General features: G+C 48.9%; 1 protein-coding gene across 4 annotated transcripts in view; it reads left to right on the forward strand.

Annotated features, from left to right (window-relative positions):
* The window catches only part of MN1 (MN1 proto-oncogene, transcriptional regulator), an 85,721-nt gene that overhangs the window by 23,370 nt on the left and 34,451 nt on the right, over nt 1-27,900 (forward strand). The window contains exons 2-3 of one of the 4 annotated variants that reach the window (XR_007629274.1): nt 6,809-7,067; nt 8,830-11,752. The exons of 1 other annotated variant lie outside the window; for it this stretch is intronic. Coding sequence is in view for 1 of the 3 variants with exons in the window: in XM_050318458.1 (XP_050174415.1) it covers nt 6,809-6,996 (188 nt within the window). In the remaining 2 variants the exon portion in view is untranslated. Of the gene's footprint in view, nt 1-6,808; nt 11,753-27,900 lie in introns of those variants that run through there. 2 more of the 4 variants (XR_007629275.1, XM_050318458.1) reach the window with 2 other exon arrangements.

The following is a 27,900-nucleotide window of genomic DNA, read 5'->3' on the forward strand; positions in this document are numbered from 1 at the left end:
TAGCTCAGCTTTCTGTGGCTGTCACAGGCAAGCTGCGGTTTGCCTGTGTGGGGCAGGCAGGGCCAGGCATCAGACAGCAGCACTGCAGCTGGGGTGGGACTTGGTTTGCCAGAATGGTCTTTTGTTCTGTGAGAACCAGTCCCCAGCATCAGCCGCTTTGCAAGGGGGGCAGGCAGGACCCCTCTGCGGTTTGCATGTTTTGCAGGGAAGCCAGCCTGAGAGTCAGTGTGTTAAACTGAAAAGAGGAACTGAAGGTAGCCAAAAGAGAGGAAGGATATGAGTTGGAAACTGTCCGTTGTCCCTGTGGCCATCTAGCAAGGCACAGGAGCTGGTGCTGTCGCAAGGCACAGAGCTTCTGGCTTCCCCTGGGATGCAGGACTTGCCTTTCTTCTCAGAGTCAGGGAGCTGTAAAGCAGTGATTTAACAGTAACATCCAGAGAAATAAATAGGTGTAGGCAGTTTCACACTTGTCTGTGAAGCCATGGAGGTGTGTTGCTCTCCTGCTGGGCAGTGGCAGCAAGGTGGTGAGTGGTGTGTTCCCCCTCTCTTGTGTCCTCCCAGCACATAGTTTTTAGGACAACAGTGTCATTCTCCTCGTCCACACATTGTTCATTCTGTGTCTTCAAGGTCAAGCTACATGTAAGGTGACTGCTGCCTTTCCCATCGATAGGGTTAGCATTTTTCCTACTTCATGGTTTTTTCACCAGTTTCTTCAGACAGTGGCATGTGGTTCACATCTGAACTTGTCCTCAAGTGATATCTGCCCAGCCTGCTGCTGGAGCTGTGGGGTAGGACACTGCGATCTGACTGTAGCCCTACAGCCTGACAGCAAACCCTTAACGCTGCTGTGGGTTTGGGCAGCCTCCCTGTCGTGGCATGCACATCCTTCCATTGCTTCTGGTGAAAACAGGAGCAGGAAAAGAGGTCAAGGGAGAAAAGAGAAAAATATGTATTCGCAGCAAGCACTTTGTGTCTCCTGTTATTTGAATTCTGTGCAAGCAGCGAGCTCTGATGGAGCCCCACGCCAGCTCAGAGACCACTGAAAGCAAAATAAACATCTCTGCAGCATGGGCTGATACACTCACCCTTTAGAGCCGCAGGCACCTCCAATTAATCATGCTGTCTGTGGAGGAAGGGGCTATGAGGACCAGAGGATGCTGCCAGAGCTGATGGGCTGATGAAGGGGTGGGCAGCATGCAGCAATAAGGGTGAACAGGCTGTGTACCACCCGGGTGAGCAGGAAAGACTGTGCCATGCCTTTGGGTGAGCACTGTCTTGTCTGTGTTGCAGCAAAGTCAGGGCTTTAATCCTGGTTTGTGGGATATATGAGTGCTGTGTGACGGTGCTCAGCGCTGTGCCCACGTGGTTTGATGAAAAGCTTTCCCTCCTGTGTGAGAAAGGCTCTCACAGAGCAGCTCAGCTGGCCGGGCCTCGACAATAAATCGAGGGGCTGACCAAGCCAAGTGACTTCTTGAAATGTCAACGAGTAAGATGTGTCTGATACCCTGGAGCTGGGGTGTCTGCAGTGTGCTCCTGGTCAGCAGCACGAGGAGTCACCTGTCCCCGTTTCCACTGAGCTTCTCCTGACAAGTCCTTGGCATCAGCTGTTCATCTTCACCACCAACACTGAATTCTATTCATACTGGGGAGGGCAGCATATTTAAGCATCTTATGGGCTTTAAAAATGGCAGAGATTAAACAGAATAAATGAAGGAGTAAAGTCAAAGTGAGAGGAAGGTTCTGGTATGGGCTGTTGGGGCTTTCCCTCGAGTGCCAGTGGAGCTGGGTGCTGCCAGTCTGAGGCCAGAGGCAGCCCATGCCAGGGCATTGGAAACAGCAGAGACAGATCCAGCCCACAGTGCGTGGGTTGCCAGGGGTGAAGACACCTGAAAATGGTGCAAGCTTATGGCGTAAGCAGGTGGCATGTGCCATATTTGTGCCTATGAACAAATGCAAACCACTGTCGAGAAAATGCCTTTGTCCAGGACTTTGTCAGTGCTGCAACAGCAAGGAAGGAGATGGTTCATTTGTTTATCAACACAAATGAACTAGTTGTGTTTAAAAATACAATTTTAGGAGTGTTTAGAAATACAATTTCAGGAGTACATTAATCTGTGGAGACTAGGTCCAGTGTGCAGGAAAACATGAAATGTTTTCAGACCTTATTTTTCTTGAAAACTGAAAAAGATGGTTCTGTGCTGTGTACAAATGCAGAGCTATGTGCCTGAACCAATATGTCAAACTGTCATGTGGGAGATTTGGTGAAAAACATCTTGTCCTAAGGGAATAATTTTAAACACTATATGTAGGTTTGCTGCCTCATAAGGGATCATTACTCAAATCTATTCCCTCTTATGGTAGCTTGGCCTCTGCTTAACGGGCACAGAGTGAACAGAAGCCCATTAACGCGTCCTTTAAGAGTGGTTATCAGATGGTAGAGGGGAAACAGATCTCTGATCAGGGAATATAGTGTTTTTGGCCAAATTCTCAGATTCAGCCTTAACAAGATCAGTAGCAATCCAGGGCCTTCACGCTCGGCTGGCCATCGAGGGCGGCGGCGGGGCCGTGCTGTGCCGGGCGGCCGGACCCTGGGCAGCGCAGGCGGCTCAGGCTGTGTCAGAGCGGTGAAGAAGTGTAAGGGATGAGCCCTGGGGCAAGGAGCCATTCCAGGGATCTTCACCTCCTGTTTGTCACTTCAATGTCGCAGGAATGCTGAAATGTGGAGTGGAACCCACTCCCAACCAGACCCCTACCAGACTGTGGCTGTGCTGTCGCTCCTGTGTGTCACTGCCTCCCGTCCTTTTGTTGGTGGTGATTTTGGCAAAAATGAGAGGGAATGTATGAGCAGCACCTGAAGAGCAGCATCGTTTCCCGGTGCCTTGTAGCATCCACAGTTGCCTTGGCTACACCAGCTCTCCCTCAATTAACCTCCTGTCTGACAAGAAGATGCACGCGATATGTGTTAGTCTTACAGGTGAACTTGGTTTTTATGGCATTAGTTTACTAAAAATTGGGACACCTCTGGGTTTGCACAGTGCTTTGTGGGGTTGTCACAGTTAAAAGAAGGTATTTTTTTTTTTAATAATGCATAAGAAGATGCTACATGAGGAAAAAGGCTTTACAGAGCAGCTTAACTGCTCAGGGCTCAGTAAAAAGAGGGAGTGAGAAGGAAGCTGGAGGGACTGCAGGTGTGTATACACAGTGTCTGCAGGAGTGAGGAGAGTGTCTGGGTCTAACATCACTAGAGAAATGTGATTTTCCCAAGCTGATGTGAAAAAAGCAGTCTGTAGCGTGTGTATTGAATTTTTTGGTGAGGCAGAACTCCTGGTCCTCTTCCTGTGTCCCAGCTGCAGGCTCCAGTGCTGCTGGCCAGGCTCCTGGCTTAGTCACCATGCTGCCATTAATGCTGTGTAAACAAACAAACAAACAGCAACCTTTTCTTTTCAGAGGCTGAGTGCCTTTGCAAAGTAGAGCAGAACGAAAGAGCAGCTTCCTAAATGTGCAAGGTCAGAGCAGAGGGTCGGGCCTGGGGGGAGGCTGGGGAGCCTGGCTGGGCGCTGCCTGCTCGCTGTTTGTCTGGGGCTGAACGCCTGGAACGTGTTTGGCCGGGTAAAGCTTGGTCAGAAGCTCTTAACCTAAAACCAGACTGGCTCTGGGAACCACCACAAGATCACCAACTGCAGTGGGGTAGGACAGCATCACGGTTGAGCTGGTTCCAGACTCCTTTTGGTCTCTGGTCACTTTACTGCTTTGAGTTTCATGCCATCCTCATCAACATAGCGTGAGCTTACATGCAGTGTTTTATCTGTTACCTCTGCTTCAGCATTTGCCGTTTCCAAGGGGCACAGGCTGTCCTGCGAGCCAGAGGTTGTACTTGTGTCTGTCCCGGGTTCTGTTGTGTCATGTCCTTTGGTTTGGAGAGGAAGTCTCCACCCAGACCATCTCAAGATCTTGGGTGTGGAGGATGGCCCTTATTAAAAGGGTACTGCTTTTATTAATAACACAAATTTCTTGCTGATAGAGGCAGTTGTGCAGTTTAAAGATAATTTGTTTGAAAATACCTTGCTTTCAGTGAGGTACTTCATGACTGACAGTTATTTGTCTGGAACTTAACGGCTGCAAGGCAATGACATGGTGACACCATCTTGCATTACCTGACTAATTTTAACCTGACCATTTCCTCTAAGATCACCCCTCCAGACCGTGGGTGCTCTGGCCTGAGGGTGTCGGGGCACTGGGGCTCTGAGGGGGGCAGAAAGGATGGCTGGTGGAACAGGTCTACTGGGAGGGTGCTATTGTTCTGGACAAGCATCGGGCGGTATCCTGTGCTTAAGAACATAATTCTTATCAGGTGGATCAGCGCAACTTTAATTTTTTGCTATGAGGATTTTTTTCCAGGAAAGCATTGTACCTTTGTCAAGACAGAAATATTGGAAAAAAGTAAACTGCACTGAAGATTTCCCTCCAGATTGACTCTAGAATTCTTGTGCCAGTGCAAGCCTTGCTGTGAACTCTCATCCTCTTGTTGTTTTGGATTTGAATGTGTCATTTTCTGTTCTCGTTAACAATAGACAGGAGAGCTGGAGCTCCCACAGTGGTGTCCTGTGGTGAGTGAAGCTCGTGTAGACAGTGGCAGTCAGTACTGACTTTGCAAACTGAGGCTCAGTTCCTGCTCACCTCTTTTGCTTGGGTTTTCCTCTCAGGCCTGTTCATCCCTGTGGGATAGACTTTGCTTTGATTCTTTTATCAGTAGTTTGCTTAGGAATTTTATCCACAGCAAATGGCTTAGAAATAATTTGCTGATTTACAAGCAAATAAGCCTAATTTTTTTATTCTTTAGTTGCTTGTGACACATGAACTTCTTCAAGTAGTCATTGCTGAGGACTGGTTCTGTTGGGGGTGTTGAGGTGCCTGCACAGCCGGTGCAGTGGAGCTCTGGCTCTGATCCCGGCCGGGGAATATGCCACCTCTGCCGTGACTGTGGGAGTCCTTGGCTGTGAGGGTCTCCTGCAGCCCTTGTAGAAACACCACTGGGACCCCTGGGCCTCTCGTGGCTGCAGTTCAGCTGTGGGACTCTTTCCTCTTTCTCTGCAGCAGAGGAAGAGAGTTGCTGTCACAAGGACTAATCTTGAGGCGCTGGCTCTTCCTGTGCTGAGCCCAGCATGTCCTGTGCAGTCAGGGACACCAAAGAATAAAAATATTGGGTACTGAGTGCCTTGTGAACAAATATAAGTAAGAAAAGCATTTATCTTTCACAGTTTTCTGCACAATCCCATCTGAGCTTTGAATATTTTATAAATAAAAAGTTTTTCATGTACATTTGCATTCAGGACAGTAAGTAAAATTGAACACCGAATCAAATAGTGGTTATTTAAGGAGTCTATTTTCTTGCCCTGTGGTTTTCCTGGAGCAGTGAGGCTCAGGGGTGGCAGGAAAGGAGAGTAGAAGCTCCAGGTATTAGGAAGGTGGTTGTGGAACTCAGCATTTGGGTATTATGTGGCAACCTCTGCTCCTTGCTTCTGCTCAGCCCCTTGGTGGTGCTTATTTATCAAAACTGATTAAAACACCCAACACCAACTGCGGGGAACTGGACTCCATATGGAATGTAGAGAGTGTGAGCGCCTTTGCCGTGCTGCTGCCGGATTCCTCGTTGGAGCAGCGTGCGAGGGTGTCGGCGAAAGGCGATGGTGGCGCGTGGGGCCGGCTGGGCTGTGCAGCGATAGACATCTGTGTGTGGATGTAAACAGTCTCTGTGTGGAGTTTGCACGTGGCTGCACTAACGCAGGGCTGAGCAGGCAGCAGTGCTGCTCTGGAGCCCCGTTCCTTCTCCCGGCGTTTATGGCGTCGTGTCCCCAGATTCTCAGTAGTTTCTCTGTGTGGTGTTAATCTACTGCTTTAGATACGAGCATCTCTGACATCTTGTTATAATCAAGCATTAAAAATATCTTCCATTTAAACCAGGCTAGTTTAGGATTATTAATATCATTGTGATTGTGTAAAAATCTGGTCAGTTCTGGTTTTGTATCTGGTTCAGTGGAAGCATTGTGAGCTGCCCCATGAAGTGTGGTAGCCCTGCACTGCTTGGCTTTGTGGAACAGGAGAAAGGTGATGGAAGGTAAAGTTCTGAGAGGTTAAACATTCACAGCCAGTTTTTGGCATCTTTGGTGTGTTCCACCCATTTTAGCTACTCTTCACATTAACTGTAAAATCCATAGGAAAAAGACCAAGGGATATTGTTTAGGATGTTTCAGTTAAAGTCTTCCATTTGTGGTTAACAGAAACTAATGATGGCTCAAGATCATACAAAACCCTAAAATGAAATAAATTTTTAGAAAAATATTATCAGGGCGCTCCATTAAGAGAGGGGAACGGGGAGACCAATGCTGGGAGTGACCATGAGGGCACAGAGGGTTCAGGGCTGGCTTCCTGCTTGGAGATGTTTCAGCATCCGTTTTCAGTAGCAGAGGGTGCATAGGGAAGGAAGGCTCCCGATTGTGCTGCAGTCCAGGACACACTCATTGGTCCTGGATCTGTCCCCAGCATTTAGACATGTCACTGGTTTGTCTCAATTTGTTCTTCTGCCCTGATGAAAAATCAGCCATGGACGCTCTCTGCAGGTGTGGGGAGGGGGAGCCACACCAGTGGTGGTGACACAGTGTCCCTGAGCCAGGGCATGCGATGCCGCACGCGCAGGAAACGGGCCATGGCCCGGTGGGGAGAGGGTGAGGCAACCCCCCTGCTGCCGCCCGGGAGTTGGTGGGGTTGCGTGTCATGGGTCTCCTAACCTCTCTCTGTGAACCCTTTGCAGCCCACGACCTTCCCCCGAGCAAGACCTCGGCGGCGGCGGCGCAGACGGGCACCCACCTGCAGTGCCTCTCGGTCCACTGCACGGACGACGTGGGCGAGGCGAAGGGCCGGACTGCGGTGCCAACGTGGAGGTCCCTGCACTCGGACATCTCCAACAGATTCGGGACTTTTGTGGCTGCCCTGACTTGAACAAAAGAAATTATTTTTTTTCTTTTTTTAATTTCAAAGGGCCGCTACTGCTAGGTGGACTATTTTTCTAGGTTGGTACCTGCTTAGTGGCATATGGACTGGAAAGGGTTAATTTAAAGTAAACCTCAACTTTTTTTTAATCTTCTGCCACAGTATGTTACCAGTGTTAACCCTTCTGCAGTTAGCACACTTTTGCTTAAGATTTTCCTGCTAGACCACTTTTTCCCATTATTCTGTAACCTTGGCATACATTTATAGATGAGGCCTTTTCCTTTTTCATCTCAGCGTATGTCCAAGTCACGTATGTCATAATAAGACAAAGATTCTCCTCCTCCTCCTCCTCCTCCTTTTTTTCCTCATTTGCTTTGTTTTTTTCTTTTTTTTTTTTCTTTTTTTTTTTTTTTTTGTTTTGTTTTGTTTTGCTTTGTTTTGCTTTGTTCAGTGCTTATTACAATGGTGATCCTGAGGAGCAGCAGTTCAGGAATAAACACCAGTGAAAGTGAAATGGTCAGCATTAAATTATATGTTATACTGACACCCAGCCTTTGCCAGTCACATACAAACCAAGCAGTTGATGCTCTGTCGAATGTTCAGGCATGGACCTGCCCTTTCCTGAGAGAATGAGGTTCTCCTGTTAATGAGGTTCAGCCTCATTTGCTCTGTGCCTCCTGGTGAGGCCAGGACGCTCCTTCTTCTCTGTACCTGGGCCCAGCCCCGGGATGGAGCTCTGTCATGAACGGGCTGGTTCAGGCACACTGGGGAATGTACCAAGGGGTTTTTCTAAATAAGTCTAACAGGAAGTTTTCTTAATGGTCAAGAGTCATTATCTCCTCCTCTGAAGGCCCAGGCTCCCTCACTTGCCTGGGCCTGGTGGTGCTCCTGCAGTTCCCACTTTATTGATGCTGAAAAAGAAAATCCCCTGCGCCCTGCCCATTTTTTGCCCATTTTTTGCTGCAGAAAGATGCTGTTGATTGGTAGCAGGTCCGGTGTCCCCTGTGCTTGTCTGGGGGTGCCCCAGCCCCTGCCACCTCAAGTCCCAGTGCAGTGGCAGCTGCTGGGGATAGCCCAGGTTGGGGGATGCATGGGGCTGTCTGCTAGGGGCAGTGTTTCCTAATCTGCCAGTGCAGGGAGATCCCTCTTCAGACCCCCCAAAACTCATTCAAGGTCCTGTTTCTGCCACACACTGAAGAACAGCATTGGTGGATGCACACAATAAAAGGAAAGCCATGCTTTCCTGCTCGGGCTAGATAATGCTTATTCGAGACGCAAGTTGGAAGCAAACCAGATAAACCCACGACTGACATGATGGTCTGACTCTCCAGCGGTTTTACGTAATACTGTCCATTATTTGTGTGTCCCTGCGCCCAGGAGTGGCCCCGTCCCGCCCTGTGCCGGCAGCTCGCCTCCCGCAGATCCTGGAGCTCAGGAACAGCACTGGAGGATTAGGTTTTGGCTGCCAAATAAAGGTCGGCCTCTCTAGGGTTATTTATTCATGATTTCACAAATGTGTCCCTGCTGAAGGGACGGAGTTGAAGACTGCTTTGTATTTTATCTTTGATGATTGTGCTGGGTTTTTAATTATTTTGACATAATATTCTCAGTAGACACCAGTGGAGAGGAAATTCTGCCTAAAAAGCCAAGGGTGGTCTGGAATCCTCACTCTCGGGTCATATGTGGCTTCAGAGAGACTCGCAGTGTTTGGAAATGTGATTTGAATGTGCTCTTATTAACCATGCATGAATTGATTTATGGGTCTGGTCAATGAATTGACTTTGGATAAATTTGGATAGTTTTGAATCTTGATTTTCAATATTATTTTACTTTTTATTGAAGCTGGAGCTGCCACGAGGATGAGGATTTTTGCCCATCCTGAAGCAACTGGCTGTGGAGCTGCCTCACGCCCGCTTGGTTTGGAACAAAAAGCTGGGATGATTTGTACCTCTGTTGGGGTGTGTGACCAGGAGCACAGAGCTCCTCCTGCACCTGCAATAAAATATCACCATCCCCAGAAAGTATCTCCTGGTAGAATAATCACTGTCAGCCTCCCTCTGGAAGGTGCCTCTTTGCCTGTGATTCCTCCAGTCCCGGCTCACCCAAGTATGTGATTTTAAATCCTGTCAGCAGAGCATGGGGGGGTGCTGAGCTGGGGGGTCTGTGCCTGCCAGGACACTTGTGCTGCTGTGGGGGGCTCAGTCCACAGAGAGGGGTCCTGGGGTGACCCCAGTATGGTACTGTCTTCCATCACAGCTGAAAATTTAGTCTGAGTTCATGGCCTGGTGGCATTCCTGCATGGAGTGCAGCCCCTTGCCTTGCTGCTTTGTTTTTAGTTTTTCCTGCTGCACTGAAGAGAACAGGTTTTTCAGGCTTCCTGAGGTCAGGGATGCACACCCTGTGCCACGGGAAGGAACCTGTCAGGGAACGCAGAGTTCAGATGCTTTTAAAGAGAAATCCTCGTTTGAGTGGAACTTGGTCTGACCAACAGTTCTACTTGTTCATCTTTGGCAGCTTGTGCTTCTCTTCTGAAGTTGTTCTCATCCACTTGGAACTTCCTTTCTTACTTGTTCACATGGAAATGCGGAGTGCAAGCAATTCCTTAAAAATCAATGGAATTCTATGAAGTGAGGCCGGGCTGTTCTGAGGCCAGGGGCTGTGTCTCCAGGGGCTGAGCCATGGGTGCTGTGTCACTTGGCTGCTGGTGACTCCGCTCTGGGTGGTGGGTGCAGTGTGGGGAACAGCACTGTCAGAGAGTGAGTTGTTAAACCAGTGGCTGGCTGTGTGCTGGGAGTTCTCCTGAATCATATGGTCACACAAAATCCTCTTGCTAACCTCCTGACCCTTTGATCTTGACTGACTGAGCTCTGCCTAGGGCATCCATTGGTGATGCCAGGGCCAACCAAACCTGTGTTTTTAGGGTTTTGTTGCTTTTTGCCAAAGATCAGAACAGAAACGGTACATCTTGACCAACACAGGCAATCACATCCTGCTCATCACCTGGGAATGTGGTACTGGCAGCATATGCAGAGGGCTTGAGCTTTGTCACATTGCTGGTGGTACTTGCAGTAATTTCATTGTATCCATTAATTTTACTCATTAATGATGTAATTTTCTGAATAGTACTATTCCAACTGAAGCATGTTTGAGAGCTGTAGGTAAAAGGCAATTGTGGAAGAGGTAAGTTGCACTCTTGTGGAGAGGGAAACTGAGGCACAGACAACATCGACCTGATAGTGTCATCAGGCATATCGGTGGCAGGGCTGAGCTACACCGAGGTCAGACTTCTGCTCACTGCAGAGCCCCATGCCTGAGACTCGCTTCCTTTGAGCGCTGAGCTGGTCAGTGGGGAGAATTTTATGAACTACATGTTTCCCAAACACCAGAGCAAAGCCAGGATGGTGCAACCTCCCACCCGTGTGTCCTGTGTGGCTTCCAGATGGGGGATGTTGTACAAGACGCTGAAGACTGATGGTACATGGTGCACAATCTGCTTTGGATTGCGAACAGCCGTGGCTTTTCCTTTGTCGTGGGGATTCTCCCTGGCCAGCCCGGCGCCAGAGGCTCCCACGCAGCCTTGGAGCTGCATCGGGGGAACCGGGACGTCCCTCACCTCCCAGCCCTGTGCCCTGGCTCCCTATGTGTTTGTTAAAAGAAACCCTGTGCTTAGTCTGCAAGTTACAGTGTCATAAAGTTTCTGTTGCATTTCAATTGGGAGGAGTGATAAAACATCTCGTTTCCAGATCACTTTCTCCTGGGGTTACCCATTATCTTCTATTTGAGCATCAATGGGGTGGTTTAGACTCATTGTTATTTAGTTAAGGTTTTCACTGTGTGTGAAAGTGGAAGGGGGTGAGCACCAGAATTCTGTCACCTGGATCACTTGGGGACCTGTGCAGATCCCATGGCCTCCATGGTAACTCTGGGGCTGGCTGGCCTTCAGAACCTGGGATCGAGATTGGACTTCCAGGCACCACCATCAAGGCAAAAAGTTCCAGTTTCAGTAGGCAGAAGGGGTGAGGTGAGTGCAGGGCAGCAGGATGGGCACTGGGAGGGTGGGAGGCAATAGAAACCAAATGGTACATTTATCTTATTTTTGTTGAGCTGCAGTGTAAGGTTTTCTCAGCTGCTGGATTCACAACTGTTCAAAGGATGGTGTGTAAGAGCATAACCCATTTTTATAGAATTGTTTCTCCTTTATTGCTTAAGGCTAATGGAGGACATAGTCTAATTTTGTCTTAGAAATTCTCTATTAAAATTGTTGGTTTGAGTCCATCCGCTCATAGGTTCTGACTGATGAAACTGCAGGCTCTGATTTCTGGCAGTTATAACTTTATCACTATTCACTACCCAAGAATATTACAGCTTTAAAACAGCCTTAAGCAAAAGGATGTTATTTCTTTGTACTGAATTTGGTTCATGGAAAAGAAAAAAAAAAACTCAAAACACTGGTAATCCGTACTGCATAGCAAACTCTTCTGAAAAATGTTATTGCACATGTAAAATATGAAAACTTGACTCTGCTGTGTGTTAGGCAATCCTGTAACCTTTTTTTTTTTTTTTCTTTGATTCTTGTTAAATTCATTTCCTAAATGCTTGGTTGGAAGACTGTGACAATAGCTCATGAAATTGAGTGTTATTTTTCTTTCTTTTTTTTAAATATGTAAAGTGCAGTCTTCTGTATTCCTGCATATTGTACATATCTGTATATGTTTTACTGAGCAACTAAATAACAATAAATATGATGTTAATGGTGGCTACTGTATATTTCACACCAGCACTGTTGATTTTTGTAGTAAGTCCTTTTTCCCCTGGGATGTGAAGAAGTGAATAGACACTGTTCACATTCAGGTAAGCCGTGGGCCTTGAGATAGTGGGGAGAAATTTGCCCATGATCCAGGGAAACCCTCACCCATGCCCAGAGCTCCTACTGTGCAAAAGCTGCCAGCAGCTGGAGCTGCCTGTCCTGCTCCAGCAACGCTCTGCCCCAAGCTTCTGCTTCCAAAAAGGCAGCAGGAGCTTGCTGTTCACTGCACATTACAATAACAGATGAAAATCAACTGACTGGCCTTTGATTTCTGCTCTTGGCACTGGCCCTGGTAATGTCACCTCTGGTGATGCTGGTACAGGACCTGCCTATCCTGAACACCTGCCTCCATCCCGGGGCTCTGTGCTCAGGAACTCACCTGGTCTGTGACTGTATTAAGGATGGGTTATAGTTTATTAACTAAAGAAAAGCAAGTGGTTGGTCATGGAGCTTTTACAGTTCTTGCTCTCCTAATCGTTGTTCCCTGTGCCTGTGACTGTGCTGAGTTGAAATCTGGCTGTAGCCATATCTCTTTCCCCAAGCCATTTAACTGATTTAATTATACCCTTTGAGTTGTTTTCTGCACTAGGCTTTGGCATTCCTGTCACAAAGGAGACGCTATTAATATGTATTGTATGTTCAGCAGTCAGGGATCCATCGGCAGCGCAGCTGGATCCCGTGTGCCGAGATCTGCTCGGCCCCTCCGCGGCTGCCGCAAAGCGGTGCAGCAGTCGGGCAGCCCTGCCCTGGCAAGGCCAGCCAAGATTCCTGCCAGAACTCTGTGTTGTGGTGCTGTTTGTGGGCTCCTTTGTGTGACTCCAGAGTTGTTTAAACCCCCTTTTCCCAGGCTGCTTGGTCGAGCCTCTTGCAGACTGCTGCTGGTGCGGCAGAAGGCGTCGCTTTCTCTAAAAACCAAGATAAATAAACACAGGAATGAAAGTTTGGGTCGATTACATCCTTTTGGCTGAGAACATTGTTAGAAACTGGAATTATGATGGGGTTTAATACTAATTATTTCCAAAAGTCCCTAGGCCACATGTCTGAAGTGGTTTCTCTCCTGCCCAGGGACCAGTTTGTAGCCTTCCCAGCAGTTTTAGCATCATGGCCAATAACATCACATATATTTTGCTTGTAAAATATCTGAAAACTCGTTGCTCAGGTGAGCTTTGTGAGGGTCTGCCTGCAGGGCAGAGGTGCAGATGGAGGTGATGTCTGTTCTGAGCTATTCTTTCAGAGATGCTGCCAGAGCTCAGTAATGACAGTGCCGGAAGTGGAGGTGACGAGACCTGAAGAAAACCATTTAGGTTATCCTTGGTTCTTTAGTGCAGGATTGTGCCCTGTTCTCTATCGCCCAGAGTTCTGACCAACACAACCAAAATGGACAGAGTAGGGAGGGGCCTTAACCTTTTAGTGAAAAGGAATAAAAACAACCAACCAAACATCCCTTTATCCCAGCTGTGGAGTGGGGATAATGTTCAACGTGATGGAAGGGGATTCCAGGCTGCCTACTTCCAGCACTGGCAGGCAGCAGTGGGATTGTGTACCTGCCAAGCCCAGTCAGGTGGTGCCAGGGACCCCCTGGAAGGATCCAGGTGGCCCCTGGTCCCGGGAGAGCACGTGGCCTATGGGTGGGATGCTGGAGGTGGGATCCCTGGCTCCTTTGCATTCTCACTTGGCCTTGGACACGTGACACCATGAGCCATGTCTGAGCCTCATTATTTCCTTTTAGATCTTTCTTGGGTCACACCTGTAAAACAAGTAACAGAGGAGGAGCCCTCGTGAATGGTTGCTGTATCCTCTTAGGGGCTCCTGTTAGCAATCCACAGACAAAAGAGCTGCTGAAGTATCACTGTAAATGTGATGTTGAAACATTCATTTCAGTCTCAATGTTGAAGGAGGCTGAGAAGTTTGGTGCTATGAGGGCTCATGTCCTGCTGAAACATCCTCCTGCTTCGGGGTTAACTGATGGAGAATATTCAGCACTGAGCTTCAGGAGGTGGGAACTTTTCTGAATTTCCTTTTATCCTCTGCAAAATGCCCATCTCTCCCTTCCCCCTTTCTTCCCCCCACCCCCTTTTCTCTTTATAAAGCTGGAATTCTTCCAGACTCTGCTCTGGGCTTGCAAGAAAACTTTACTGTGTAAATTTGCTCTTTGTGTTGGGAGTCCTTTGTTTAAACAGCATTGTGAGCTTGCTGGGGAGGGATGGAAAGAGGGGGAGCTGGGAGGAAGAATTTGAAAAGCCCTGACCCCTGATGAATAAAATCCAGCACATTAACACATTCTTCAATAAATTCATGATTGCAGATAAGGTGGGAGTCCCCAGGGCCGGGCTTTTCATTAACCCCCTGCTGACTAACCCAAACAGACGGGAGTGTTTTGTCAGCGCTAGGACAAGCAGAGCCCTTTTGTGGCGGAGGGGCCGGGTGCGCATGGGGAGCACTCCTCCAGGAAGCCAGGTTACAAAATGGGACTCTATTTCAGAACAAACTCCTTTTGGTTAGTTTGATGAGATTACAGAAGGGAAAAGGCTTTAACAAGGGGCTTATTGAAGCTAAGTAACTGTTCTGAATACAGTGAGGACCAGGGCAGAAAACATATGATTCCCAAGTAAACAGGCGCCTCAACAGTATGGCTGAAACAACAAAGCTGGACATGCTCCGTGTGGTTCTTCTGTGGTATGTGGGAATGCTTGCACGAACATGTGTGGGACCCCTGCAATAACCTGTGCTTGGCACAGCCCGGCACTGCCGGCCAGGGCTGCCCTGCGCCTGCTCTGGGGTGCTGGGCTGGAGAGCGGCGTGGGAGGGACACCTGCACCATGTCCACAGTGCAAGGAGCACCTTGTCCAATGTTTTAGCCTCAGAAACCTTATTTGTTCCTCTGGTGAAAAGCCTACTAGGGAAATATTTTGCTTCTGTGGAAACCTATCCCCAAAATGCTTCCCTCCCATACTGGAGAGGTCTCCTGGGTTGTTCATTAGAATACCTACATTTTTAAATTATCTGAATTCCGTGGCTTGTGCTCCCAAGTCTTGGTCAGCCAAGCAACTCAGGATATCACTCAGTCCAAAGAAATGTATTTTGGGATGAAACCCAGAAAAATCCTGATGCTGTCTCAGGCTCCTGCTGCCTGCCAATGATGCTGCTGTGCCTTTCCCATGCTGCCCACCTCCCCAGGAGGTAACAGCTGATGGTGGACTCCAGACCTTTTGCAGAGCAGCTCATGACCAGGTCAAGTGAATCCTGTGCTTTGGGAATAAACCCCGGTGCTCTGCACAGGACCCTGCACAGCTGCACCCAGAATCAGCAGTGCTGTGGCTCACCCCTCCTGTGTACATGCACATCCCACTGGAGAGCTCTGCTGCATGAGGGCTGCAGTGCTGGGGCTGGGGGCTGCGGGCACTTCAGCCCTAACAACTCCCACTTGGGACTCTGCAGGCCCAGCTTTCTTCCACTGCTGCATTTTTGGTGTGCAGTTTCATTTACCTGTGGGATATGATTTAAAATTATTTCCCATTGTTGCTAACAGAAGCTTTTTTTTAATTTCCATGGAAAATAATTCCTCTCTTTTAGGGGAACAGAAGTGTTCCAGCCCTGACTGCTCCTGGCCCCATCAGCATTGCATCTCATCCCCTGCAATCCCTTATAAACAAACAACTGTGTCGTGTCTGCCATGGCCTTCTCTCCCAGCAGCACTGTGAGCAAATGTGGCAGGGACTGCTTTGCAGTCTGTTTTAAATTATTTACATTTTCAAGGTTAATAAAGATAGAGAAAAAAATATTGTATTTGGATTAAAATGGACCCTCATGGTTCCTTATTCTTAATGCAGTGAGATTAGGCATTGCCAGTTTCCCTAATTAACGTCCCACACCCTCAGCTCTGAGATCTCCCTGTGTCTGGTGTGATGCTGGGGGTGGGATTTGGTCTTGTGGCTTGTGCCATGTGTGAACAACCTCCGAAATGTGTTTACCTTGTAAGCTTGATACTCCTTATCAAGGCTCTTGCTTAGGAGCCCTGGTGAAGGCAGCCTCTTGTTTGAAAGATTAATGCTGCATCGATGCAATTTCATATTTTACCGTTGCTCCGTCTCATTGTTAAGAAGCACCTGGAGAGGAAAAACCTGGTTGGTTGGGTACACAGAAACAATGGGTTCAGACTCTGGCCATGAGTCCCTGTGGTCTGTTTGCCTTGTGCCAGGCTGAGGGGCACTTCCCTCCGAATATCCTCCCCAAAGCCCTCTCTCGGCACTGCTGGCCCAGCAAAGGCAGCAGTTTAATAGTTTGAACACATGGCTCTGCTGGGCTGACATGTTTGACTGGAAGGAGCAGCGACTGCTCCTTCCCATGGAAAATCCATCTGTTCCCCTGCATTCCCTGGTGTGTGGGGTCTTGGTGCTGGGGCAGGGGGGATAGCAGAGTGGGTATTATTTGCTGTGCACCCTGCTTGGCTGAGTGACGCTCTGCACACTGGAAGTGGTGAGGAGGGGTTGCTCAGGCATGTTCCCCCCCTTCCTTTCCCTTCATTTACTATTTTGAGACTTTGCTTTGTAAGAAAAGCCTGGTTTTTATGTTGGGCTGTTATTTATTCCCCTGGCTGTGCTCATGCTCGCAGAGGGCTGCAGAGCCCCTTGGAAGAGCCCCGCAGGCAGCCTGTGCTGGAGACCCGGGGCCCAGGTGCCGGGGCTGGGCTTGGCAGCAGGGGGCTGCAGAAAGGGTCTGTTTGGGTTGGAGGTCTGAGGATTAATCTGAATACAAGGTTTTGTGTTTCTTTTCCCCTGGAATAATTTAAGTTCAGCTCTTTCCAGGCACTGGAAACCCTCCAGCAAGACTCAGAGGGATGGCCATGGGGCATGGGGAGAACCCAGCCAGGCTCAGGACTCCCGGCCCTGCTGAGCTGCAGGAGTGGGGTTGTGTGGGTGGTGGCCACGCTTGGCTGAGGTCTGTTCATCCTGGCAGGATTTCTCTTTCTGGTTGGCCTCCCTCGAGGACTGTCATCCACTGTGGCTGCAGCAGACCTGCCACTGGCGTGGCTGGCACATCATGGGGCTGCTCAGTGGTAACACGTGGCCGGGGGGATGGCACAGGCAACTGCTGGCCTGACATCGAAGGCATTTTATCTTAATTTGAGCTGTTAAGAAGTATCCCTTTTCTTGTGATTTATGGAGCAAGATCAGGCCGTGAGGCCCAGGTGGGTCCCGCGCAGCCCATGGGGCGCGACCCGGGCTGGAGCCCAGTGGGGCCGGTATGGCCGGTGATGGGGCTGGCTCGGCCTCCCAGCACTTTGAAGGCTGTTTGTGTTTGATGGGCTGATGCGTGTCAAATGCAATCCAGCTTCCCACTGTCTGCTCTGGCAGCCCCCTGAGGTTGGCCTTTGACAGATAAAGCACCCCCTCCCCAAATTTCTGATTTCACACTGATGCACAAACATTCTTTGGCAATTTGAGCCCATTGTATTAAAGTAGTTAAATTCCTTAAGCATGTGCCCCTGAGACAACAGCGGTGATATTCATTACAGAAATACCGGGGTGGTGGCAGTGCTGGCTCTCAGGCCAAGCTAGGAGACCTGTAGCAGTTATGGTTCCACTGGACCCTGAGCCAGCGGGTCCTTGGCGCTACGGAGGCTGTGGCACACACCGACACACAGACATCTGTGCCGTCTGCAGTGCTGCTGCAGCATGCACGTCCCTGCGCTCCTGTGGGGCCCTCATCCTGCCTGTGCCAGAGGAGCCCCACTGGCGTGGCTCAAGGAGTGGGGGCTGTGCGTGCGTGTGAATGAGGAAGTGTTAAAACATGAATCTTTCTTGCCTAGTGCCTTTGCCTTTGTGCTGGACCTTGGAGAAATCACTCTGACCGTCCTAGTGTCAGCTCACTTTGGGACTTGGCTATTGGACCTGGTCTGGAAGCCTCCTTTTCCATCCAGGAGCAGCCTGGGAATCAGGAAAAAAAGTCCCAGAAAAGGAAGCAGCTTTGGCAAATGCAAGAATTGAATTGTTCTTTTCTAAGGGAGAGCTGGAGGGGGCACCATTGCTGGGATGTGTTATAGTCCTGACTGTGCTCTGCAAGCCCTTGCCTCAGAATCTGACCGTGTGATGGAGTTGCTTGTGAGTTAAGATCTAGTTTCAGATGTCTTAAGTTATTATTGATGCTTGAAAAGGTTACATCTGCAACTCATTTTCTATGTCACTGACGTTCTTTTCTGACAAATAATTTCAGAAATATGCAGCAAAATGTTTTGGCCCACAACCACTGCAGCTCACCAAGTGTGCAGACCACATCTTTACACATTTTGTAAGAAAAAGCTTAACTCCTCATGTGCTCTCGTGGCTCTGCCTGCACAGCCAGGCACAAGTGGCATAGGACGGGCTTGCTGCTGACCAGACCTTGCTGCTGACGCAGTGCCCAGGAGGTTGACACAGGGCAGAGGAGAGCTGCCCCACTCCTGCTCACTGTTGGGGTGTCATGGGTTGGGGCTGTGGAGGGCTGGCCACGTCTCTCTCTCCAGTGCTCAGAGCATGATGGGAACAGAAGGGAAGGAAACTGGTAGGTGACCTGTTGTAGTGACAGCCACGTCTTTAGTTCTAGAGAAACATGGATTGGGAAGGGAATACTCTTGGTGCTATTCATTTATAGGTTTGTTGACACACGGGGTTTAATGTGTGGGTGTTACGTGGTGTCAAGACCTGGAAGAGCTTTGGACATCATGAAAGCAACAAGCTTGAAAGGGAGAATTCAATCATCTTGCTGGGCTAGTCAGACGCTGAGTTTGCCACTCCTCACCCAGCAGTGGCTGAGGCCAGGCTTGCTGTTCCTGGGCTCACAGGAGTGCTCGGGGCTGCTCCATGCAGAGGGACAGGATTCCCTGCTGCTGTCACAGCATGGTGATGATTTCAGGGAGACATGATCCAGATTGTTTGAATGAGAAAGCAGTAAGTGTCCTTGACTTTGTGGCTAATGCCCAGGTGTACAAAGGGGAAATGTGAGAGAGTTCACTCCTAGGAATCATCATCAAAGCCAAGCGTCATTCATGTAATTTGCTTTGGAAGGTGGAACTTGTCTCTTTATTTACCAAGCACTGCTGATGTCTAAGATAGCATTTGTATCAGATGAGAGCTTTTACAGTGCTGCTCAGACAGAGCTATGACCTCCTTCTGGTCTCATTAAATGTTAGGCATTTGACACACTCTCTCTGTTATCTGAATTTCCAGCCTGGCTGAGAAAGGTGCTGGCTGCAGTGAGCTGGGTGAGGTTAGATGTCATCAGAGTGTCTCTGCTTGATGTGCCTTTGCAGGCAGAGCTCAGCAGGAACTGTGCTATTGGGATGAAAGCCGGAGCTTAACCTATGGGCGGTTTGAAATAACTTCATTGTGGAGTGGTATCCAGAGTGAAGATGGGACTCCACAGGAACGCTTCCCTTTCCCCAGCTTGCCTTTGTTGTTGCTGCTTTGGTGAATATTAAGAGGGGTTGCTGACCCTTGCAAGCCCTCGACCTCTGTATCTAAAGGCTGGTGGAGAAGAGCCTTCTTCTCAAACTCGCCGAGCCCGTCTTTCCCCAGCGCTCTCCTTTCTTTGCCAGTGTGACACTATGGAAATGCGAGCTATGGAAATGCACCTTCAGAGCTGCCACCCCGAGAGCAGACTCGGTGCGCTTCCACCGTGTGTGGCTGACTGCTCTGCTTTGCATCCTTTGGGCAGGGTCATGCCTTCCCTGGGATGGGAATCTGCAGGTGGTCTGGCTCACATCCCGCAAGACAGACCCGGTAGATCAGGGTGATAAGAAGGACCAAAAAAGTGCAGAGGAAACTTATCTGAGAGAACGTCAGAGGCACATGGCAAAGGCTGCACTGGGATTTAAGGGAATGACATAGAAATGGCTGTGATGGCTCTTGCAGGTGGCTGGTCTGTGCATAGCATTGCTGCTTTCCATTTGGAAAGCAGGACAACACAGGTATGGAGAGAGGGACTGTCTCTGAGCTGCACAGTGCCTTTAGGAACAGGGGGATCGAAGCTGGATGTTTCCCAGAGCAGGGTACGGGTGTCTTCTATCAGAGCCAGACTGTCCTGCAAATGTCATGGGAAAGGCAAAGAGCAGTGGAGCAAATCTTCTTTCCCTTCACCCCGCTGTTTGTGCCGCTGAGGAAGCAGTGAGGTGCGAGTGTGACGTACCTTGTCATCAGTGGCCATCGAAATCTAAGACATTTACTGAGAGCCTTTGCAGCCAACTGGGAGCTGGAAGCTCTGGCTTCAAACTCTGTGTTTTAGCAGCTAATTATTTCTTTTTGTGTTTTATGAGAAGGTGCCTAGTGAAGCAAGACAATAACTTTAAAAACTGGATTCCTTTGGTTAACACAGCTGACTTGAGCCCTCCAAGTCCTTTTCATGGCTCTGAGAAAGCATAACGTAAAGGTAGATTGTGACATAACAATAGCAGTAGCATAATGACAGCAAGCTGTCTCTTTCATCTGTATTTTGCATGCTTTTCTTAATGACAGTAAATGTCCCTCGGCTAACATGGGTTTATTTTCTTAAACATTTCTAGTGTACTGTAACTGAGTTCTTGTATTTGTATTATACACTTGTATTTTTTCTATCTTACTTTTGTTCTTGCTCTGCAGTAGTGAGAGTCTGACATTGTACCCTCTTCTTTTCATGTGGAATCACGTCTGCAAGTGGAAATGTAGCTCCTGTTCTCACAGCTCAAGCTGTGAGAGCTCTTTGCAGAGGAAGTCATGTCATGAACAGCCTTTCGCTAGGTCCCTGCCCCGTCAGGTCTTGAGATTCTTTGAACTTCTCTCCCTTTGGGGATCTGTGCTTTGCTGCCTAAGAACTGTCAGAGAATGTTACTGTTTTCCTCTGGTTGGTGAGGATGTTCCCTAAGATGTGTTCCCATTAATCCAGCCGCATTAGGAAGCACGGTGCAAGGCTCACACTGCCGAAGTGAATCTGGTGCCGGAGCCCCCGTGATGGACAGTAATGAGATGCCGAGTGGATTTGCAATGAAAACCCAACTGGCTGCACGTGCAGGGCAACAGGACAGCGGCTGCTGTTGTCTCTCATTTTGCAAACACCTTATCAGCTATGAGGATTTTCTTAATGTTTCAAGATATTTAAGGAAGTTTTGTTTCTAAAATCTGGTAAAACATCTCCCAGGCTCCCTCCTCTACAGTATCTGTCAGCCTTTTGAGATCAGTCAATATTAATTTGAGAGCCTTGGGAATTTGTTTGGATATTATGGTGCTGAACACAGTTTGTATGTCCAGACAGACAGATTCGCTGTGTAAGTTCTCCTTCGTGGAATCACGGGTGTTTCTGCCTGCCCTGTCTGTCTGCTTAGAGTAGTGTTCAGTGGATACCCATGAGACAGATGTGCTAATGAAGGGGTAGGATTTTTCGAGGAGGAGGTGGTGGGGCTGAATTCCTCTTCCAGGCTGTGGAAAGAAGGGACAAAAATTATATTCTGTCTGGAACATTCTCGTTCCGGTTGCTAGAAGCTTCCTGCTGATCTCTAGCCTGGGTTTATTCCTGGTCTGCTCCTCCCTCTGTGTTCCCATGACAGCTTCCCATCCCTTCAGTTTCCATAAGGCTTCTCTTTCCCAGTGGTTTTCTTTCTCTGTACTGTCAGTGAAGCATCCAAACACACTTATTTCTGAGCCTGGGCAAAACTAGCAGCTCTCATGGGGTTGTCTCTGCAGTGCTTTGTCAGTCCTGTTTGCCTTGCCCCTGTTCTGGTTGGGCTCGTCTTCCCCAAGCCCGTGTGAGTGGCCTCTAGAGGTTTGCAGTTTTGGTTACTTGCAGCTGTAAGGAGATGAGGAAATATTAAAAAAAAAAATAATAGTGGAAATAGTGGAGTCAAATTTCTGTGCAGTCTAATAAAGGGAGAAGGGATCCTCCATAGGTGTTCTTCAGGGGGACATGCTCTCCCCTGGCATGTGAGCACACAGAACTTCCTCGCAGGAAGGCATCCCCTCTACAGTCTGCACTCAAGCGTTTTAGAGGAGGGGCATTAATTAAAGTGACTTGATAGATTTCCTGCTTGGGTGTAATATGAACTGTATCCTCAGAGTAAGAGGATTTGTGATCTGCTGGTGGGCAGAATCACCATTCATTTCCCCTTGTTGTTGAAGGTCTAATCGAGCTTTTTGGCTGTAACGAGATCGATACGTGCAAGGCTGTGATGGAGCGCATCACAAAGAACACCTCTTCTGCCAGAGCAAATGACATGAAAATGAGTGTCAGGTTTTAGGGATGACTTCAGCTCCTGAGAGGCACAGGTGAGAGCCAGATCTGCATTCCTGGTGCCACATGGAGCTGCAACTGGCATGGAGTGGAGCAAGGGCAGTGCCAACCTTGGCCATGTGGCCCATTGCCTGCCCCAGGGGTCACAGAGAGATTGCAGTGGGGATTTGCCCAATTGAGGAATGAGGAAACTTCCCAGTTTCAAATGAAACTTTTACACTTTTCTGAACAACTATATAAGTAGCCTGGTATTCCCAGGCTACTTGCCTGCACTGTGTATTTAAAGCCATGTTTTCAGTGGTATTTTTCTCAATGAGATAATGGAAAATGCTGCTGCTATCTCAGATTAGCTTTGTGCTTGTAGGAAGATCATTCATTCCAAGCTATAACCACAGCTAAAAAAATATATTGCTCCTTAGACCACTGCTTCATTGCCCAAATAAAAAATGGCAACATGCAGACCTTCTTCCAGGCAGACTTAATGTCAGGGGAACGCAGTGCTGAGGTGAGTCGGGCCTGTGGTGTGGCTGGGAGATTGTGGCTGGTGCCTTGATGGAGTGGGTGTATTCATTGTGTTTTTTCTAATTTGTCCTTTTATTTGAAGTTAATTCCTCGGCTGGCCCCAACTTGGTTTCCTGGCCTCTTCCTTGGCTCTGTACTGTGGTTCCCAGGGCTGGTACCTGAAGACAGACCCTCTGGTTCTTTGTGTGCAGGGACCCAGCCAACCCTCCTCTCTGCTGGGGGGAAGCTCCCACTTGGATGTTGGGTTTTTAATTCTGGTCATTTCTTCGTAGTTTGCAGAGTAGGGGCAAGATCAATAGAGTCGCTTTGTAAATTGGTGATAAGAAACATAATTAACAGTGTTAAGGATTTAGCTAACAGTGTTGGTTAGGAATCCTAAATGACCTAATTTGTGACTTGGCTTTTGGCTGGGGATTTGGCTGACATGATCAGGTGGAGTCAGCAAACGAGACACCTGTCATTTGTCCATGGGTGGGAATATGAATTAATCTGAAAAAAGCAAACACCTGTGAAGTGTGTGTGAGCTGCTGCTGTTATGAGGGCTATGAAACACGAGTCACCTTCAGAGCCTTTAGGTTAAAAACCTGCATGGCAGAAAGTAGAATGTGTGGGTCTTTATGTTGTGCAAGTTGTAGGCAATTTATTGACGTGATGATGATCCTTCACAACTAAGTTGCATTTCCAGGCCTGAGATCTTCCAGGAAGGTGAGTGAGGAAGGTCCCAGCTGGCAATGGGGTGAAGCAGAGGGCTGTAATGATGTTCTGGGGGGGCAGTTGCTTTCCCTGTTGAGATGGTGCTGGGCTGCAGTGGAGAGCAGAGCCACTGGCTGAGGGGGGTCTGGGGATGGCAGTGCGTGCACAGCTCTCCTGCACTGCCCCAGCCTGATGCTCGCTTCAGGCAGCTATGGGTGAGCCCTGGGCTGCTGGAAGGGCCTTTAGGAGACAGCCTGCACAGAGCACTGTGCATCCCACAGCTGAGGAGAGCCAGCTGCCCAGTATCATGGGATCTGGAAAGTGTCTGTGGTCAGGTGTCCCCATTGTATGACAAGTCACTTAATCTGCATTTTTATATGTGTGAAAGCAGAGCAAGGGAAGACCCTGTGGGTGTTTCTCCTGCTGTGTTTCCAGGCTGGGAATGTTTGAGCTCACCGACTCTGCCATGGAGCTGGTGCTCTGGAGGGTCTCCTTGGCCTCCACAGCCCACCAGGGGCTGCCTGGCCACTGTGCTCAGACCAGGGCTGGTGTCCAGGGCAGCCGGTGTGTGCCCAGTCCTGTGACAGCCTGGTCAGCCCTTCCCTGGGGTGTGCTGTGCATCTGTAGTGAGGAGGGAAGGGCAGAGCTGGTTGGCTCTGTGGGAGGCCTTTCCTTGTGGGGGGCTGATGGCCAGGAGAGAAGGTGCTGCTGCTTCGTACCTGCCCAAGCCCCACTCTACTGCCAGCGGGCTGGTGGCACCGGGGCTGGCCATGCCGGACCTCCCCATCCGTCCTGCCTGCTCTGGCAGAGCCCCATGCCCAGCCCCGTGGCTGTCTCTGTTGTGCCCACAGTTTTATTGGTGCTGCAGCTGGACTGTGGCCCCTCTGCAGAGGGTGGGCAGCGCCGTGGTGGGGCTGTGCCCATCTCAAGCATTCTTTGGAGGCACGGTGGGGGACGACACTGGTTGCTTCCATACTGCTGCCTGCTGGGCCTGGATGTGACATTTGGCTGGTGCTGCCAGGCCACCGGGACTGCGGAGCTCTTTCTCTGCAGCTTGTTCTCCTGGGGCACAAATTGCATCTCCTAAAGCACTTAATAAACTAACAATGGCTTGAAAGGAGGCAGTGAACAGAGCGAAGTCCCAGGGAGGCAGTGAAGAGCTGGAAGAGGAGAACCTGTGAGGAGTGTGGGCGCAGAGCTGCTCGCAGAAGGGTGCTGGCTTCTTCTTTGGTGAGAACTCTGCTGCCACCGTCCCCTGTGACCTCGCTCGCTCTGAACTGGTGGTGGTTAGCAGGGTGTGTGGTGCCAACGGCTTGTAATCCCGTCGAACACTGGGAAGCAGAACCTGAGCCTGAGATTTAATTGTGTGCTGCAGAGCAGAGGGAGGGAATGTGCTCAAGCGCTTCCTCTGACTGATGTGGGATGGGGACTTTGGGGAATAAATAATGTGATGACACCAGGACTTAGATGCTTGTTGAGCTGCATTGATTTCGTTCATAGGGCCTCGCAGTTGTATTGATCTGGGTCTTTCTGTACCTGCAGAGGCTGGGGAGCAGGAAGGCCAGTCCCAAGCACACGTGGGTGTGTGTATGATATTTTACCAAAGCCTCTTGGTGCTTTGTATGCAGCTGCTCAGCAGCTCTGGGGTGTTTGCTCAGGTGCCTGTGTAGGGGAAGAGTCTCCCCAAAGGGTCATGCAGTTAACCATCGCTAGCTGCCTGTTATGGATCGGAGAGCAAGAACGTCTGTATCTGTTTATAGACTTCAATTACTCCACTGTAATTGAGCCAATGTTCAGGCTAACCTAACAAAACTAACAGTGGTAAAATACCCTGAACACCCCCATCCCCACCCCCAGACCAGGCTGTTTTTTTCCAGGCATTTGTCCCGAGCCGGAGCCCCTTACCACTGTAATAAGGGAAGCAGCAGTCTTCAGGGTCACTTACCCTCCCTGGCTGTGCCAGGCCTTGTTCCCCCCTGACCCTCCTGGCTAACCTCCTCATTCTTAATGGGGGGCTCTGCTCTTGTCTCTCAAGGGCTAAACTTGTTAAAATGAATCACATTTGGCATATCTCCCTGTGGTGCCTCTCCAGATAAAAGTGGTCCCAGCTCGCATGCTCTATTTTTGTTTTGTTTCTGTATGTGGCAATTTTCTCTATACAAAACCCTCTTTTGTCAGTTTGTAGAAGAGATTATGGGGAGACAAGAGCCCGCCTTTTTTATATCCATCTTGCACTTTCTCATGGCTCCACGGATGGCATTGTTCATGGCCAAGGAACAATGACATTTTTCTGTTCCCATATCTGACGTGATTAAAGGAGCTGCAGAGCAGAAGTTACACTGAAGATTATAATGAACAGAGGAGACCTTGCTACTGGACATGAGATGCAGGGAAAGATTTTAGCTCTGGACTTGCTTCCTGTAAAAAAAACTAAACCCCTTTTTTCTCATCTGCAGAAAACCTCTGAAATTATGGCCTTGATAAGGCTGTAAGTGGACAAAATGCATCCTGCCTGTGCTCTTCCAGCCCCAGAGTGCCTTCCCATTGGGCTCAGCATGCCACCCTTGCTCCCTGGGGAGCTGCATGGCCATGGCTGGGAGAGTGCACTTGGATCAAAAAGCACAAGGAAGAAGCTTGCCAGCAAGCTGTTAGGCATGGGGCTATAGTCCTTTTAGGAAGACCAGAGAGGACCTTGCACTTAAAAATTTTTAGCTGAAAGGACTTGAGACATCTGTAAAAGAGCAGGAGCTGGGAAAGTTGGTTCTGCATGGCTGGACTCCTTCCCTTGAAGTCTTTAACAGCCAGGAGGGTCCTGCTGGGGGTCTTTGGAAGGGGGCTGGAAACTGATGAGGGTTTTTAACCTTGTTTCCTGGAGAAATGTCTTTACTGAGTATGCTAGCTGTTCTCTGCCTGTGAGACTATTCCAGGTTGAAGCCTGATCTATGGAGGAAGAGGGGCTGCTGAGTTCATGTGAAGAGCAGTGACAGGCCTGTTTATGCACGGAGGGGGTACACAGGAGCATCTGGGTCTGCAGGCACCAGCTTTGCAAGAAAGACAGCCTCATACTTTTATTTCAGTTTTCAGAGTTGTGGAAGAAGGGCATCTGAGGTCTATTGGTGACTGGCATCCTTGCATGGAATTAGTCATTTCAGAGCTGGCATCGGAAGGGAAGGACATGCTTTATATTGCAACTGTGTTCTCCACTGCACTTACTGTTTGCTGTACACATTTGCTTTTCCTCTTGATAACTTCTCTCTGGACTCCTGCAGCAGAAGCCGTATTTACTAATGCATATTGGATCTGCTGTGTGATGCTGGGATGCACAGCTGGAATACTAAGTTGCCTCCATTGTGAATCCGTGGCAGCTTCTTGCAGGAGGCCCAGCCTCACAGCAGCATGAGCACCACAGAACCTGTGAAATCCTGTTCCCAAATGCCTTTGGGTACAACCACCCATCCCGTGGCTGTGCGACGCCTTGGGGATCTCTTGCCAAGTGACTGAGGTATCCTTTGCTCTCCGTGCTCTCCCCAGGAGATGTGGTTGGTGGGTGCAGAGAGATGGAATGTCCAGCAGTGATCTGCTCAGCATGCCCTCACTGTTGCCTGTGCCCTGCCCGGCACAGGGGTCTCTTTGCAAAGGGGCTTAGGTGCTCAGGTTGGCTGAATTTGGTTCTTGGCTCTCTGGAATTTGCTTTTACTTGGTGTTTTTCTTTGGGTTCATGGAGGCAACCCCAATGGCAGCCTGTGTTTAAAGAGAAGGATGTTTATTAAAAAAAACTGAGTTTCTGGTGGCAGCTGCTGTTGTCTCACTGAGTGTAGCATGGTCAGAACAGAGGGGATCTCTGTCCTGAGGTCCATATGTTCTTACTAGGCAAAAAGAGAGGTGCTGGGTCACCCTCCAGCTTTGCTTACCTCTGCGTTTCCTCAGATGTACAACAGACTGCACTGGTTGTGGAAAATGTGTCTTCCCTGGAAGGGGAAAAACCCTCTATTCTTTTCTAAAAAATAAATCCTTGGCAGGATTTCCAGAATCCATGTGGTCCCATGCTAGCAGGGGAGGATTAATCCTGGCTTGGGCAGAAGCTGGTGTCAGCCAAGCAGCGCAGTACACAACATGTTAAACAAAGTTCTACAAGGAGGGAGAAAAGCTTTTCTACCCACAAGGTGAGGCAGGGATCAATGAATCAAAGACATAGGTATTTCATAAAGCAGGTGGCAGGAGGCAGCCCTTGGATTACTAGAAATAATGTGATATATTAGCCCTTGATTTGGCAGAGTCTGCCTTATACTAAAGAGGAGGAGAGTGTAAATTGTGATGATTTGTGTAGAGTTTCTGACATTATCTTGGCAAAAAAAGGGCAATCTATATAGATAAATGCACTTGATTGAAACCGTGCATGTGAATTTTTATATGCACTTTTTTCCATGAGAGAGGTCTGAAATGGACATGAAATCTGTATAAAATGAGGGTTTGTAGCTTTCTTTGAGGAAATTATTTTGCCAATATCAAGAACCTCCGGATTGTAATGAAGCATCCCAGGCTACCTTTTTTGTCGACGGACCTTTTTTTCTGCAGCAGTTTATTAATACTTGCTCCATATACAAACGCAGTCTCCTCTTTGTGCATTGGAAATCCTGCCTGCACATAAGCTGTTAAAG

Source organism: Myiozetetes cayanensis, unplaced genomic scaffold (genome assembly GCF_022539395.1).
Source record: "Myiozetetes cayanensis isolate MyiCay16 unplaced genomic scaffold, myiCay2020 scf21, whole genome shotgun sequence".
NCBI classification, from domain to species: Eukaryota; Metazoa; Chordata; class Aves; order Passeriformes; family Tyrannidae; genus Myiozetetes; species Myiozetetes cayanensis.